We start from the raw sequence: 16,379 nt of genomic DNA on the forward strand, positions 1-16,379 counted from the left end.
TCTCTCTTGCTTTACCGGCGAACAGAATATGCAGAAGCGGCAGCGTCGCGAATTTTATGAGAAAAAAAAAAGGTTTTTTTTATGAAGGATTTTGCTTTTTTTGGTATATAAACGAGATGAGTTGCCGCGGCACAGAATATTCTGTTGGGATTTAAAAAAGGGAAAGTAGAAAAAGTTGCAATTTGGGTATCTGTGATATCACACGTTTTTGTAACAATGGTCCAACTTTTATACCAAAGTAGCGATTTTGGTCAAGTTTTTTTGTTTTGGTTGCAATCTCAGTCCAATACAACAACAACAACAACAACAACAACGGTACCCAATTCCTGAGCAGAGTATGAGAGAGATAAGCTGTAGACAGTCTTACCTTTACCCAAAGGTAAAGAGACTGCTTCTATAAGGACCTCCAGCCAAAAAGATATAAAAACCGTAAATAATCAAACGTCAATAAAAATCAATCTTGCAATTTATATATTCACAAAACCCATTAAATTTATTTTTGTTTTTGTTTTATTAATTTGGGAAAGTTGCAAATATCTCCAAATATACGATCCAAATTACAATATCTTAGAGATAAATATAAATTACAAATATATTTAATTCTATTCTGTTAACATGAATTAGATTTTAAGTTCGTGTCAAATATGCGGGTATTACGATATTATTAATATTAAACTTTAATTTTTTATGGTTTAAAATGTTTTTTTTTATTAATAGAAAAAAAATTAATCTATATATTTTATATGAAACATATCCTAAATATTTCAGTTAGAATATGACAACATTATAAAATGACATTTTTACATGTTTTGTTTTTTATATGTATCATGATAACTAAAAAAACTTCAAAAAAAAAGATAATATTGCGAATACTTTTAGAATCTTAATATATTTACGTTGAATTTTAATTAATTTTGTATTTATAAAATAGATAGTACTATTGGGATAAATATTAGCTATTAATTTATTGAATATGTATTAACTATATATTAGTTGTTATTCTATTAACTATTAAGTTATTAACTATTAATCTACTATTATTATTCTATTGGATATATATAATAATTAATCATTATTATTTTTTTTTACATTGAATTCTTATGTTATTGTTATAATTATTTTTAAATTTAGTTTGTTGTTCATTATAGGTTCGTTATGGCTTTTCTTTAATAACAAAAAATATGACCACATTAGTTCATCTTAAAGATCATACACATTTTAACCATTATTTACGACTCCGTGTTGTGAATGTATAGACTGTTTCGAAGTGGAACAACCCGAAGAACATCAAAACGTTGGAGATCGTCTTTGTTGATGAATTGATATGTATTTTTCAAATTATACAGTTTACACTTTTAGAATATAAGAAATTGTAAATTTTTTATTTAACTAAAGTTGAAAAAAAAAAAGTAAACTGGAATTAATATTTATATGGAGTTAATTTTCATATGTTTCTTCTTTAGCTTTCGTATTGATTAAGTTGTGATATATGACTTAACTAATCTAAATATTATATATTAAATTTTGTATATGTAACCTATATAAACTCTTAGGATTTACGATTATATATTTCTATAACCTTTTAGATATAAAATCTAAAATTGCTATGAGTAGGATTCTGATTACTTTTATATATTGACTTTGATTATTTTGATATCGTTTTGAAAGTAGCTCATTAATGGTGTATACTTAAGATTTAGGATTATATCTTTCTATAAGCTTTTAGATAAAAAGTCGAATTTTGCTATGAGTAAGATTATGATTATTTTAATATTTGACTATGATTATTTTGAATATGTTTTGAAACTAGCTCATGGTGTAATTTTTTAGCCGCTGTTATTTTATCAGGGAAAAATGCTACATATTGAGATGATGTTGAATGTTTTATTATAATTATTTAGCATGGTGGAACAATTTATCATTTTAGTTTGTGTGTGACCGGTATACTTCAGATCTTATAGAAAGCATGATATCAATTTTAAATAGTATCTTTAGGTAAAACCCTTTGATCCACGTTATGTTTAGGATTTATCACAACAGGAGATGGCTTTGCATGATTTTTGGCTCGACTCCTTCTTTTGTCAAGAATTTGTTTCCCTATCTTTCTTGCATTAGCCGATAAAATCATTTGATCGACGTTTGGAATGTCCTTTGTTGGGTTCCTTTTATATCCTGAATAAATTTTCTGGATCTGTATGCAAAGATATTTATTCGATTCTTATGGTTAATTTGTTTGGGGTTTATATTTTAAAATTGGATTAAATACATAAAAACACACTAAGAGAACTTACCAGTTTTTTTCCTATTTGCAGAGAACTATCATACATGACTCGGTCAATGGTGAATGAGCGGAAACTTTTAGAAGTATTTTGACCGATTGAGTGGCTATTCAGCTAGCAAATTTTCAAGTTGATTTCGGTATATCTATTTAATATATTTGAATTCCAATTTTATAACTTTGATTAATATATTTTGAGACTACCCGTCCATTGGACGGGCCTGAACACTAGTTAATCTACTATTATTATTCTATTGGATATATATTATTTTTTTGGATATGCATTAACTATTAATTTATTGAATATATATTAACTATAATTTTATTGGATATACATTAATTGTTATTCTTGTTTATTTATAATGAAATTATGGTTAGAAAGTTTAAATTTGTGATGAAAAACAAAAACTGTGAACTAAAGTCAAAATTGAAACCAAAAATCAACTTGAAGAAATTGAAAGTTATGATTAGTTAATAAATTATTAAAGTAATAGTTAAGAAAAAATCTTCTGAGAAAAAATAAGTTTCAAACATTTCCGGTAGTAAAACTTTTTTATATTGAGATATATTGTAGCATATGATGATATGAATGTATTTGATGAAATAAATATAAAATGGATATATTTGTGTATTTAGATAATAAGAATGAAGATATTTGTAAATTTTATATTTTAATCGGGGATATATGTAATTTTGATTGTATAGTTAAGTATATATGCAATTCTTCCTATTAATTTTTTTTCTTTTTTGTCAATTCTACCATCACCATCAATCTATTATCTTCAAAAACCCCATCCATTGTTTTTTTTTTTTTTTTTTTTTGCATTTACAGATCTCCATACATAAATTGAAACCTACATACAAAATTATATATATACATAATATTAAACAAATAACTTAGAAGAAATTATAGTTCTTCAAATTAATCCCATTTTATATATACAAACCTCATAAATCAGATTTTATATCTATACTTTCAGATCTTATAATACATGCCTATTTGTATATATACATTCCATAGCCATACCTATACATCTCCATTTACTCTCATCTATAACCATCTCAAACCTATAAACATAGATCATGGAGCCATTTAGGGTTTAGGATTTGACTGAAACCTGTGACAACAGGTTCATATAAGATAACCAGATGGTTGTACTTTGATAGAATCTGCAGGGGTTTCAAAATAATTATAACCATAAGATGAGTTTTTACATATAAAACAATTATTTCTCATTCAGAACCAAATTACCATCAAAGCCAATAAATCATTGAAAGATTCAAGTCATTCAACACTAAATAATATGTAATGTCAAAAAGGCACTAACATTCATACAAAGAAATGTAGAGACAGGGACATTTTGCCAAGAACAACTGTACATGTTATGTCGCTCAGCATTGCACATAACTTAGAAGCAAAGCCCTGGTCTAACATTTCCAAAACTCTCTTCTTTCATATTCACCTGCCAAATACTATTGCTGCTGCCAATTGTAAGGCTGGTTGCGATTACCTGGCACATTTGGGCCTCTACCCCCCACTCCAGAACTGCCACCATACTGAACATTTTGTGAATAATTTGGTGGACCTACGCCGTAACCAGAAGATGATCCTCTGGGCCCGCTACCAGATGGGGCTCGAGACTGTGGAGGATATGGTCCACCGCTAAACCCAACACCACTTTGACCTGTTGATCGGTCTGGATAATATCCACCCACACCAGGGTTAGAGTTACCACCTGGAGGATAGCGGTTGGGCCCACCAGGGGGTCCTCGAGGCTTTCCATATTGATGATGGCTAGGTCCACCAGAAGCTAGCGGAGCTTGACTAGGATTGCCCATGGGATGGTTATGACCTGCCCAGTGCTGAGAATGAGCTTGGGCTTGACCAGATTGTACAGGTGGCAACCGTGCGTGCTGCTGTGGGTGTTGTAATTTTTGCCTTTTAGCCATTTCTTCATTTTGACGCTGTTGTTGTCTTTTCTTTTTTGTTTGGAACTCATGTGAGGACTCGTACTTGGGCAAACTGAAGAAATGAGCAGAAAGAAATCAGCAAGTGTCCTCTAAAGTAGTACGAGTAGTAAATTAGTAGACTTGAAACGGGCTGGATAGGTTGACCAAAATCAGATTTGTCAATTTTTTGTTTAAATTAGTATAAATTATCAGTATGCCACATGATTTTGAGAAATATATACATCTCTTATAAACTAGTATTTTAATAAAGTAGCTAAGTAGGTTGTATGCACTTAGTGACTCCAGACTCATTTCCTTTTTAGCTAGTATTCTGATATTACCCACTTGGCCATTCAATTTACACATCTAAGTAATATCCTCAAACTAACTGGTAGAATAAAACTTCCATCAACAAAAATTGAAAAACGCGAACTTTGGAAGCATACCTTTTAGGGTCACAAGGTAACGGATCAGCCCAAAAATACTCGGCATCCAGTGCATCTTTTGCAGATATCCTCTAGAAAAAAAAACAAGATTAAAAGAGGATGAAATAGAAAATCGGTCATCAGGATCAAGTATCAAGAAACCAAAATACATGCCCAAGCAATGAGAACTGTAGCATGCAAAGAGGTAAAGGAAAAGCTTAAGTTTCATTTAACTACTGGTAGCAAGTTATAACAAAGGATGACATGATATAAAACAAAGGGGCCTAACTAAACAGATAAATGCATCAATTATTATTTACACAATTCAATAGTTTGACTCTCCGGATAAAACGAACAGGAAGGATCAAGGATATATCCGTTGAAAACAAAACTATGGACGACTGATAGCCTATTTGACCCAATTTAGGTACAACAAAACCAAATGGGCCCGTTCAAAAAATTTAGGGGAGCTATACCCTATAAGTTTGCAATGAAGAGTCCAATATAGGTTTGTCTGCATAAATAACATACCTGTGATGGATCAAGAGTCAACATTTTCTCCAGTAACTCAAGAGCATTACGATCAAAGCTGTATAAGAAAAATTGACCAGAACAAAGTCAGGCTTTTTCATACAATTGAGCAATAATCTTACCCTAAATAAGCATGGAATGTGCTCAACTTTCTGAAAACCTCCCTGACCCGCCTCTTCAACTGTCTACTTGGTTTAAACTTGCTGTACCACTGAAGTCTGGAAACTCCAGGCCAGTTAACCTCATCAGGAGACCCACAAAGCTCAAATATCTTGTTCACTTGCTCAGCCTGCAATAAATAGAAGCAAACGAATGATTCTCCAAGCTATATCTTATCATCATGTGATAATAATAATAAGAGATTCTGGTTACAATATTCTTTTCATAGATACCAGTGAGAACTCTCTTTTGGGCAGCCTAATTAAAGTACATTTACCCCCTTCACTATTTCACTCTGAAATTCAAAGGGCCACATCTTTTTGATTTGAGAAGTGGGGAAACTTGTAATTTCCAAAATATAATGATTATTGACATGGATGTTTGTATTTTTTGGTTTCTTATGGTTTAAAATTTTAAATATCATTACATGTGTTGTAATATAGAAATCAATTTTCACTGGATAACTAAGAGAACAATAATTTTATTTAATTTTAACAAAGTAGTATGTTTCACACTAAGAAGTCAGGTACATAATTTTTGGGGCCAAGTGACTACTCAAAATGTATGTGGCTTCTAAAATATGCACCAAGTAATAAAGATTATAAAAGTGTCAAATATATGGTCTGTTATTGTCAAAAGACGAGCTTTATGAGACCAAATAAATGGATTGATGTGGTTAATGATGTATATATTTTCACATGAAAAGTAGGCGCAGTAAAGATTTTACATATAAAGTAAAGTTAGTCCATTTAATTCAAGTCTTTCATCCCAAATAAATTATGGCTAAAGCAGAAAGAAGACTATATAAGAGGTATCAAAATCTATTTAATTGAATGAAGCAAAAACAATTTAATATATGCATATCATTAGGTAAGATACACATGCATATAAAAATGACTAACGAAGAAAACAAAACTGAATTCCTAATGCATGTATAATTCTATTACTTATATATTCATAAACTGTAGATACACATATTTACAAATACAATTGAAAACCCTACATACTCATCATAATTGAAAGCAAGAATATAATTCATAGATCTGACAGAAAATATGATACAAATCAAATGGTTGTATTGATATAAAACTGAGATAGATAATCGATATTCGAGAGATCGATCAACTCTCCAAATTAATAACTAAATTACCAATATATTTCACCCATAATAAAGTTACAACCCTAACATTCTATTTATACTAATCCTATAGCTTGGTTAACAAGCTAACTAAATAAATAATAATAATAATAATAATAATAATAATAATAATAATAATAATAATAATAACACTTTCCTAATATTAATACCTAATAATAATAATATTAATAATATAATAGTCTTGATCGTATCAAAATATTACCTCGATGTATAGCATATTTAAACATTCAACACCTAACTAAAATAGAACAATAGAATCATAAAACATTAATTCTAAAATATATTTGGATCACATATACTTAGATACAAGATACAAACCCATAGCGTTTGTTTTCCAATTTCGGCACCATAACTAGATACTAACCCACAATGCTCGATGTGCACATGTACTTAATCTAGCCCATTAGGCTTTGTAGCCGCACTTACTGACACTAAGCCATAGTTCCATATCCACAAATATGGTATATGTGACCATACCATGCACACTTCACAGGTTGAGTTGGATTGACGATAGAAAAAACATTCTTGATAACTATAATTGTTAGTTTTCCTCTAAATGTAAGCATATACTGACAAGCACATCTCTTATGGATCTATTAATATAAATCTACTAATCTGCATGTAATAAGAACACCTTCATACAATCACATTGTGAAAGCCAATGGGCAGTTCTTTAAGAGATAAATTGGTAAAATCGATAGCAGCACGTGAAGGAGATCACGAACACAAGATAAACTATCAATTTAAAGAGGAAATAAAACGGAGAAGCCAGAATAAATAAATAGAACAAAAAAAGAACAGAAAAATTGCATCCGAAGATGCTGGAATGGATGTCTCATGAAAAACCATCTCAAAATACGACAACACCAAAATCCCAAAATGGTTCATTTTCAGGGGAAGAAGGTATTTGACCATACTGGGTTTGGGTTATCAGCAAATGAAGACATCCCAGACCCCTGCCCAAGACCTATAATATGTTCAGAGGGATTATTGATCCAATCTGTAAGCCATTGAGTCCTTTCAATCATCACAAGTCCTCTTGTCATCATTTCATTACTAGTCATTGAACTGTTACCACCAACAGTGGTTTGTGATGGAGGCGGTGGAGGTGCAGCTACAGACTTCTTAAGGAACTCGATCCTACAGCATATGTCTCTCAGGGTTTGGTCTACCAACCCACCCAGATCGTTCAAATCTGGCAGAGTCAAGTTTGCTAATGAGCCTTTTCCAGTCAAGCATTGGTACATAACCTCATTCATCTCCTTCTCCTGATTCTCTTTAATTTGCTTCTTGAGCTGCTCATTTGCCTTGCTGATCCTTTGCACAATGAAGCTCTCCTGATTCACCATTTTCTTGCTTTGCTCCATCTCCGGCATTCTCTTGAACTGAGCAAGCACACGTTGGACACCAATGTTGTTGGGCCACATCTCAGGTTGAGCTTCATATGGGCTATATATTATGGCACAAGCATCAATGCCACATAAGGTACTCAACTCATGTACCTTCTTCATCAAACCCTTCTTCCTTTTCTTAAAGGTGGCTTTCCTTGCCGAGTCGTTGGTTATAAACGCAAGCTTCACTTTGTTTCTAGTCATGGTGATTCTTTCCCCAAAAAAGTAAATAATTATAAAGATAAAAATATGGAAATTTTATGTGTGGATTATTTAGTTGCAAATAAGCATTGCTATATATACACTTTAGGTGACAGCTGTGACATAATCATAGTATCAAAACAATTAAGTGGATATGAGGAATCATTAATTCATGGATATTCTAAGGATTGTGTTTACAACAATTCCTTTATATTAAAGATTTGGTCTTTAAAATCATAATGGTTTACATTAAAAATAAAATAAATATATATACTTAAACTATATATACAAATTAAATTATATATACATATACACATATGTGTGATTTCTATAACTTACATAGACTGATTCGAATGAATTGATTGGGAGAAGGAAACTTATGCAACCTTACACCGAACATAATACATCATTAATACCCAACTCCCCACCCCCCAAAAAAAATATATAATAAAAATAAATTTATCAACAGATACAAGGCCTGACTTTCACTGACAGGCTTCTCATGGGTTACCCGACTATAAATATTGGTTGATTTTTAATTATATAGTAATGTTGGTTTTAATAAACTGTAATTCTAGAATTTTTGAAGTATCATTGTCATGTTGGGTTTAAAACTAGAAATACCATATGAAATCTTATACATGGATTCGTATTAAGAATTTAAAATACATCTTTCACAGGGTATATGCACAGACAAACCCTCTTCCTGAGGTAATTTCCCCCCTGCTACTTCAACAGTGCTGGCTACACAATCTATGCATAAGGCAGCATTTATAAAGACATCAACCATCCGATTATGAATAACATATTTCATACTCTTCTTCTTTAAGAATACAGATGTCCATAACATAATTAACGTGCATAATATTTCATCAAGTGGTTATTAAACTATGTGTTCATAGTCAAAATGGACAATGTTAAGGTATTGGCACATCCTAAAAATTGCCTCAGTAGATAGCATACCACCCAACATTTAAGTCGATCTCAGAAAAAGCCCATAAAGTTATACCATCCTATGAAGCACTGAAGAGCACATCACGTCTTATGTGCACATCACATAATACAGATTCACGATTCAAATTTAAAGCATATATGTTCGTTAAAATTTAAAAGTTACACAAATTTAGGACATCCTATTGTAACTTGAGAGGCGGTATTTACTTTTCTACATCACACCCACAATGATAAAGCAGTGTAACAATGTTCTTAGGAATACATAAAACCATAATTTACTAACCTCATTTTTACCAGTTAAGATTGGTTTTCCATAAAGAAGTTCAGCAAAGATACAGCCAACTGACCACATGTCAACGGCCGGACCATATTTTGTAGCTCCAAGTAACAATTCTGGGGGCCTGCTCAAAAACAATCAAAAGACATAAGATACAGGTAGGTGATATGAGGGTATGTTCATTAAACATTGTTTGGAGTAACCACTTACCTATACCACAAAGTAATAACGCGATTTGTGAGATTACCCTTATGGTCGGAAGAGTATGACCGTGCTAACCCAAAATCCGCAAGCTTGAGATTTCCCTCATTATCAATAAGAAGATTTGAACCTGCACAGAAGACTTTCGATGCATATAAGCAGATAGAGGTACCAATTTTATCCATTTGTATGAATGGGTCGATTCTCAATTTCTCATTATGTTTTATCACTACCAAAAATGAATAGCTAAAATCGAAAATAATTAACTTACAAGAAAGCAAGTGAAATGGGTTAAACAAGTAGAAGTCTTCCTATGTGTTTTAAATGCATATAACCTCCAAAATCATTCAATAAATTACAGTTGCTGAAATGATATAACTACAGCATTTTCTTTGAAATACTAATTACTAAAAAGTTACCCACATTGCCCCAACACCGCGCAATTAGCCACCTATACAGGTAAACAACCACCAGAGAATCAAAATTAAGAAATAAAATTTCTGACAATGACCTTTTATATCCCTATGAAGTACTTGATTGACATGACAATAATGAAGCCCTGTCAGTAGTTGCCTCATATAACACTGCATGTAAACATTCTCAGAAGTTAGGGATATTGATGGTACTAATTAGTTGCTATATACATTACTGACATCAATTTTAGATATATCACCTTGATCTGGGGAATTGTAAATCTCAGTCCAGGACGATCAGCAAGGCCTGTTAAATCATGGTCCATATATTCAAAAACCATGTATATACTGCCCTTGTATCTGTAACCATCTGCAGGCTCGAAGGAAATATACCATATATGTAAGAGATTGTTGGTGACAAAACTAAGAACCAACAAGATGCATATTTGACTAGCAATCACGTAGAAAGAAGTGAAAACCAGGACGGGCAAGCCAGGTTGGGTAACAGATGAAAATAGTTCAACTTGGTGCAGGTTTAAACAAGTTTAATTTTATTAATAAGAATTGGGTCAAATATCATTACAAAAATGAATGTATATAGAATTATAGATATAAAAAAAAAAGATATCAATATAATGATTCCAGAGATCCATGCACTAAAATACACTTTGGTTAACTTTCGAGCTGTTTGACACATTATCTAAGCTACCGTTAAAATTTTTTGCCATTTCATCCGTTAGGAATAAAACAGAAACTGAATCAATTCATTCATCAATAAATACGTATATGGTATATCTTTTATCATTATACTACGAATAAAATTCGGCAAGTGGATTAAAGTAGTCACATAGAAACGATTTTACCTGACTTCCCATGCTCATCCACCTCTGGACCTTTAAGCAAAATCGAAAGTAATTAGGGATGTTAGTTTTGTTGATCAAGTAGTTGCCAAGATTGCAGATTAATAGTAACGTAACTGCATATATAGAACCTTGGTACCTGTCGAGGTCACAATCTCTTTTAGCTTGATAACATTATCATGCTGCAGCTTCTTTAGAATTTTAATTTCACGAATTGCGGTTATAGGAAACTGCAGAAAGAATAACACAGTAGCAAAATGAATTATTGAAAGATTAATTTGCAACAAGACTTTACACAAAAAACATATCCAGGAAATGTTGTATATAAAACAAACGCACCCCTTCCTTTTCATTGTCCATCCGTATCTTTTTCAAAGCAACTATCTCCCCGGTTTTTATTTCTTTGGCCATGTATACTTGACTGAAACCAAAAGCAAAAAAAAACAAACAAGTTGATATGAATTAATCAATATAAGCAGAATAATTCTACAATATATAATCTTAACTGAAAAAAATAGACATCTACAATGCCTGATTGATGATCATGTATCTGAGAATGCTACCTGTATCTTAAAACTTACAAGTCCAAGTTTGCATTCCCTTTATCATATGAACTCAAAATCTTTAGAAGATACTAAACTCTAAAGAAGAAACCGAGTCCCGTTGCAATGTAGCCAATCATACATAAAAAAGAATCTTGAACAGTGCAAAACCTAATGGGATTAAATATCAAAAGTAAAGCTAAACATCAGACCCCACAGACACTTTGTGGGAGTTGGGTGGAAATGCAAGTAGCAATTCTAGATTATGGCATTAACAAGTAATTTGTACTAAATTTAGATCTCAAAAGTTGAAGACCATCACAAATGCCCATATGCTCTCTATAGGGTAACCCAGATTCATCAAGCCCAAAAATTGGCATGAAACATATACAATACACACTATATGTACCCTTTCACTTACATATTTTGCAAATAAACTGTTTCCATGACTTGAACTCAAAATATTCCCACCTACTAATTGCTCCACTAGACACCCATTAACTATGTAATCTCTACAGGTATCTAACCACCATACACTATCACTTCTTACCATATTATATCTCAAATACTACATAATGCATGTACAGAATGCACACATACCATCCCCTAAAAACAAATTAAAACTTTCGAGCAACCTGAACCGGCACATACTAGATTGCCCCAAGCCTCACATAAGTGCTAAATCAAATTCTACTCGCAGCCCACTCAGATAGTGCCCCAACTAACTGATCCATGTCTATCAAGCAAGGGTTATCTTTCCAAATTCCCCTATTTCCAAAACCAACCAGGCTAAACGCTGAAGATGCATATGGCCATACGGGTAAGCGGAGAAGGATTCTTTTCATACTACCTGGTAAAAGTCAAGCCATTGGCTCTGATGTACGCAGCCTAACCGCTACTCTCATGGCCGTTTCCTAGACATTTTCCCTAGTCCATCCCAAGATGTTTATAACCCTACCTTTACCCTAAAAAGGGCATATGTGTGTGTATATATATATATATATTAAACAAGTTTCTAACTTTACCCTAGAAACGGCATATATATATATAACCATAATTAAGACAAACATTCTTGATTAATGATTAATGATTGTGAGATTGTCTACATCCCACCTCCCTGCCTATAACCGGATTGGGTATTGTTGTTTTACTCACGTAAATTAAGTGGAAACCCTATATATATATACACACACACACACACACATATATATAAAGTATACATATATAAATATTCACAGGCACATACAAACAAAATACATTGATGTAAATAAAAAAGATAGCATAAAAAATAAAATAAAAAATGTATATAAATTAGGGTATAGATATAGAATTTAGGAGAAATTGGTACCCATAAGTTCCTTCACCAATTTGTTCAAGTTTTTCGAAACAGTCAACGCTTCGAGAGCCCCATGACGGTGCTTCTTCAAGATTTAACTGCCCGTAAGCCGCTCCGGCCATTATCTCTTGTTTTCCGGCGAACGGAGAACGGAATATGAGGACGCGGCAGCGAGTGTTCTTTCTTTCTTTCTTTCTTTCTTTCTTTTTGTCTACAGCGTCACGAATTTTGTGGAAAAAAAATAAGAAAGAAAAACCGTGTGAATTTATATTTGTTTTTCTAAAGGATTTTGCTTTTGGTATTAATGATCTACTTAAGATCGATAAACATGTTGTGTCAAATTTGTTACGATTTGTTTCTACGGCACATGTTTTTAGATGATGTATTGATTGATTGATTGATTTTTATTTTTTGAAAGGTTGTAACGGATAAAGGGTTAATACCTTCCATGCTGGTTCGACTTTTGACAATGCCCTAAAGGGTTTGCACGTGTTAGATGAGTATATCATTGGTAATGGGGCATGAGGGTTTCTTTAACATTTAGCTGGTTTTCTCCAAAATGGTAGTGAGACTACCTCCGCCACTCATGTCTTCGGATTGACTGTGCTGGTGACGTGGTTGATTTCTACCGGACAATAAAAAGACATCATTTCGCGCCACAACCATCTCTTTTTTTATAGGTTCTACGGACCGATGCCTGCTCTCTCTGTTTTTCCCTCGAGCGGGATTTGAACCCACGTCCGACTACGCTGAGTCCAATTATCACTGTTGTTCAAAAAAAGGTATTTCATGATTACAAAATATGATCATTCAGATAGTGAAACACGTGAAGCCGCCATTAACCTCTTCTTTTTATTCTCCAATCATGAACTGCAAGGCGTGGTGGAGTTCCTCCTAAAGCCAGGAACATTAGAGGCGTTTATTGGTCTTTTAGAAAGTTCTGACCAAAGTAATGTACAAAAGGCAGCTGTTGGTTTGTTAGCAAACCTTCCAAAATCAAAACTTGCGCTCACTAAGAAGTTAATTGAATTAGAAGGACTTTAAAGCCATTGTCGACATATTGTAATCAGGAGATACATAAGCAAAAGAAAACGCTTTAAGTGCTCTTTTCAGGTTCACGGATCCCACTAATATTGAGGCTCAGAAAATAGTGGTTGAACTTGGGACTTATAGTTTACTTGTGGAATTTCTTAAAAATGGCTCAGTTACAGCAAAGGCAGGCACGAGCTGCTGAGAAGTTCTGAACTCACCATGACATCAAGAAAAAGTCAATGGTGTTTGTGTTTTGGTAAAGGCAGGGCCAGCAAATGGTCGACCCATGGAGGGATATGCAGTGTAACTGGTACATTTTGTCTTTTGGAGGCGAAAGCATTGCCCGAGCTGGTCAAATTTTTACTTGGAGAGGTCCATGCCACAACATATGAAGCAATTCAGACACTTTCAACTTTGATAAAAAAGGAGTCGCCTCGTAGAGGTGCACATGTTTTGCATGAGAATGGGGCAGTGGTTCCTATTTTGGAGGTTTTGAACTGGGGTTCGGAATCTTTAAAGGTTGAAGCGTTAGATGTGCTAGAGAAAATGTTTACATTGAATGAAATGGTTGAATGGTACGGGTCAACGACCAGAATACCTCTTGTTCGGCTAATTGGAGGTAGCATTCATGAAGATGGACATCTTTATAGAAAGGCTGTGAAAGTGTTGTTGCTTATTGAGCGTCATTCACGCCGATCCACTGTTGTTGTTAATGGGATATAGTGGGTGAACAATGTGATTTCGGATCTCTAAGGTGAATTTTGACCACCTTTATGGTTCGTATGTTGTCGTTCTTATGGCCATTCATAATATAAAAAAGTTTTTCATGTTTATAGCATCCACCACAAAAAAAAATGGCAGGGGTTAAACGTTGATGGTAATTTTTTTGTGATGATTGTATTGTTTAAGATAGTAATTAGTTTTATCATCTTTTTAACGTATGGCGGGCTCTATTAAAAGTTTAGTTTCAAAATCAGTTAATTTAGTTTGAGCAAAAAATATAATGCATTTGCAAATCTCCAAGTGATAACAATAGATCGTGGCAACTGGCAACACCAATAGGTTAATTTAGGAATAACTATTTTTTCTTTGTATGGCTGTGTTCATATGCATAAAAACTAGTATTAGTTTAATCATAAAATATAAAGTAAAAGAAAAACAGGAAAGTCAAAAGATACAATTGATGTGATAAAAATATCGAAGAAAGGAGAAGAGTAAAGTCATTTTATTATATCGTAATAATATATAATTAAGCATACTTTGAAGGAGTGAAATATATGTTGGAACCACATTAAATGTGACCATCATTGATTGTTTATCATTCGTGATATGATAATTGACGATAACTGAAATCCCTATGTCTAGTAAATATACGATGGGCGTATTTACTCTTAAAGACATATTATAAGGTTTCCCATTAGATGATTGGAACTACGAGGACTTATATTGCACATACTAAATACCAGGGGCTAAAGTTGTAAATCATCTCTCTATAAATAGAGAGGCATGTACAACATTTCAAAGACTAATCTTCCACCATAATTGTGTGTGTGTTTTCTCTCCTCATCCCATCTTTAATCAATCATCTCGTTTTTGGAACCCGACATTAATGGCAAACAGTCTTGCTCTTGCAAGGTCCTCTCGATCGTCAGGTACATATTATTATCATCATATTTTTATTACATTTACAATACAAATCATATTATTTCCAACAATATATGTGTCAATACTCTTGCTTTTAAACTCGTAATACTCTAGCTTAAGGGAAGGGATGGACCCTCCTAAGTAGAACCGACCAAAATAATACTTACATGGATGTGAAATGAAACTAACTCAAAACACAAAGGAGTAAAGATGAAATTAAAAAACAAACAAAAAAAGTAAGTTTATACATGGATGTGAAATGCAACTAACACAAAGGAGTAAAGGTGAAATTAAAAAACAAGAAGAAAAAAAAAGTTTGTTTAAATGGATAAGTTCTACATCAATATCATCATCCTAGACTCCTAGTAATGAGTGAAACAACCAAACTCCTAAAACCTTTTTGTTTCGTGAAAACCACTTCACCCCAACCTCAACCCCACCGAAACATTCCTAGCTATTATATTTACAAAAGTTACTATGTATATATATTCTTCTCTTTGTTCAACTTTTCATATTTTCTTTTGTGATGGCAATTTCTGATATCATAGTTAGTAACATGACAATCTTGTACTTGGTCATAATAATGGTCATAAAGGCATACGGGCAGCTAACGGGAAAGAGTTATGGGGGCGCATGGATGTTGGTTCTTTCGACTACAGTGGTCGTGGTACTTTTAGTATGCGCGCTTACGTGGGACTTGTCGCGTAAAGTTGTTGCCACGTGTGTGGTTGTTACTCGTGACAAAAATGATGTGACGCAGATGTGTCGAGGTGGTATATGTTGGCATGGTGTTGCTGTTAAGTCTCCTGTTTCTGAAATTCGGCTTACGCTTCCTAGACGTCATTTATGAACCAGTGATGATGTTTTAAGAGAAGAATTATGTAAAAGTGGTTGTTACAAAAGAATTACGAGTACAAAGTTGTGTTGTATAAATATAAGTGTATAGATCGATACGGAAGATAATTTTTCTTTGTTTTACTTTTTTATGACTCTTTTTTCGTTGTAACAAAAGTTTAATTTATTTAC

The 16,379-nt window shown here is 33.0% G+C and overlaps 1 protein-coding gene across 1 annotated transcript; it reads right to left on the bottom strand.

The window, feature by feature from the left end:
* Positions 1-3,468: 3,468 nt before the first annotated feature.
* On the bottom strand, positions 3,469-12,878 carry LOC122586861 (cyclin-dependent kinase C-1-like). The gene is made up of 12 exons (XM_043758865.1): positions 12,690-12,878; positions 11,139-11,220; positions 10,939-11,029; positions 10,803-10,832; positions 10,200-10,309; positions 10,038-10,110; positions 9,536-9,656; positions 9,332-9,449; positions 5,334-5,473; positions 5,185-5,242; positions 4,675-4,745; positions 3,469-4,301 (listed from the first exon to the last, which is right to left on the bottom strand). Exons 1-12 carry the CDS (start codon positions 12,797-12,799, stop codon positions 3,752-3,754), a joined length of 1,554 nt encoding a protein of 517 aa, XP_043614800.1. The 5' UTR covers positions 12,800-12,878; the 3' UTR covers positions 3,469-3,751.
* Between the last annotated feature and the right edge of the window lie 3,501 nt (positions 12,879-16,379).

The sequence above is a fragment of the Erigeron canadensis genome, chromosome 2, assembly GCF_010389155.1.
Source record: "Erigeron canadensis isolate Cc75 chromosome 2, C_canadensis_v1, whole genome shotgun sequence".
Classification (NCBI taxonomy): domain Eukaryota; kingdom Viridiplantae; phylum Streptophyta; class Magnoliopsida; order Asterales; family Asteraceae; genus Erigeron; species Erigeron canadensis.

What these genes read in the sequence shown, in the direction of transcription:
- LOC122586861 (XM_043758865.1), bottom strand. Translation starts at nt 12,799, where the DNA reads ATGGCCGGAGCGGCTTACGGGCAGTTAAATCTTGAAGAAGCACCGTCA. An exon ending in ATTGGTGAAGGAACTTATGG is followed by an intron (nt 11,221 to 12,689) that starts GTACCAATTTCT and finishes TTTTGGTTTCAG; the next exon opens with TCAAGTATACATGGCCAAAG. An exon ending in AGAGATTGTGACCTCGACAG is followed by an intron (nt 10,833 to 10,938) that starts GTACCAAGGTTC and finishes TTTTGCTTAAAG; the next exon opens with GTCCAGAGGTGGATGAGCAT.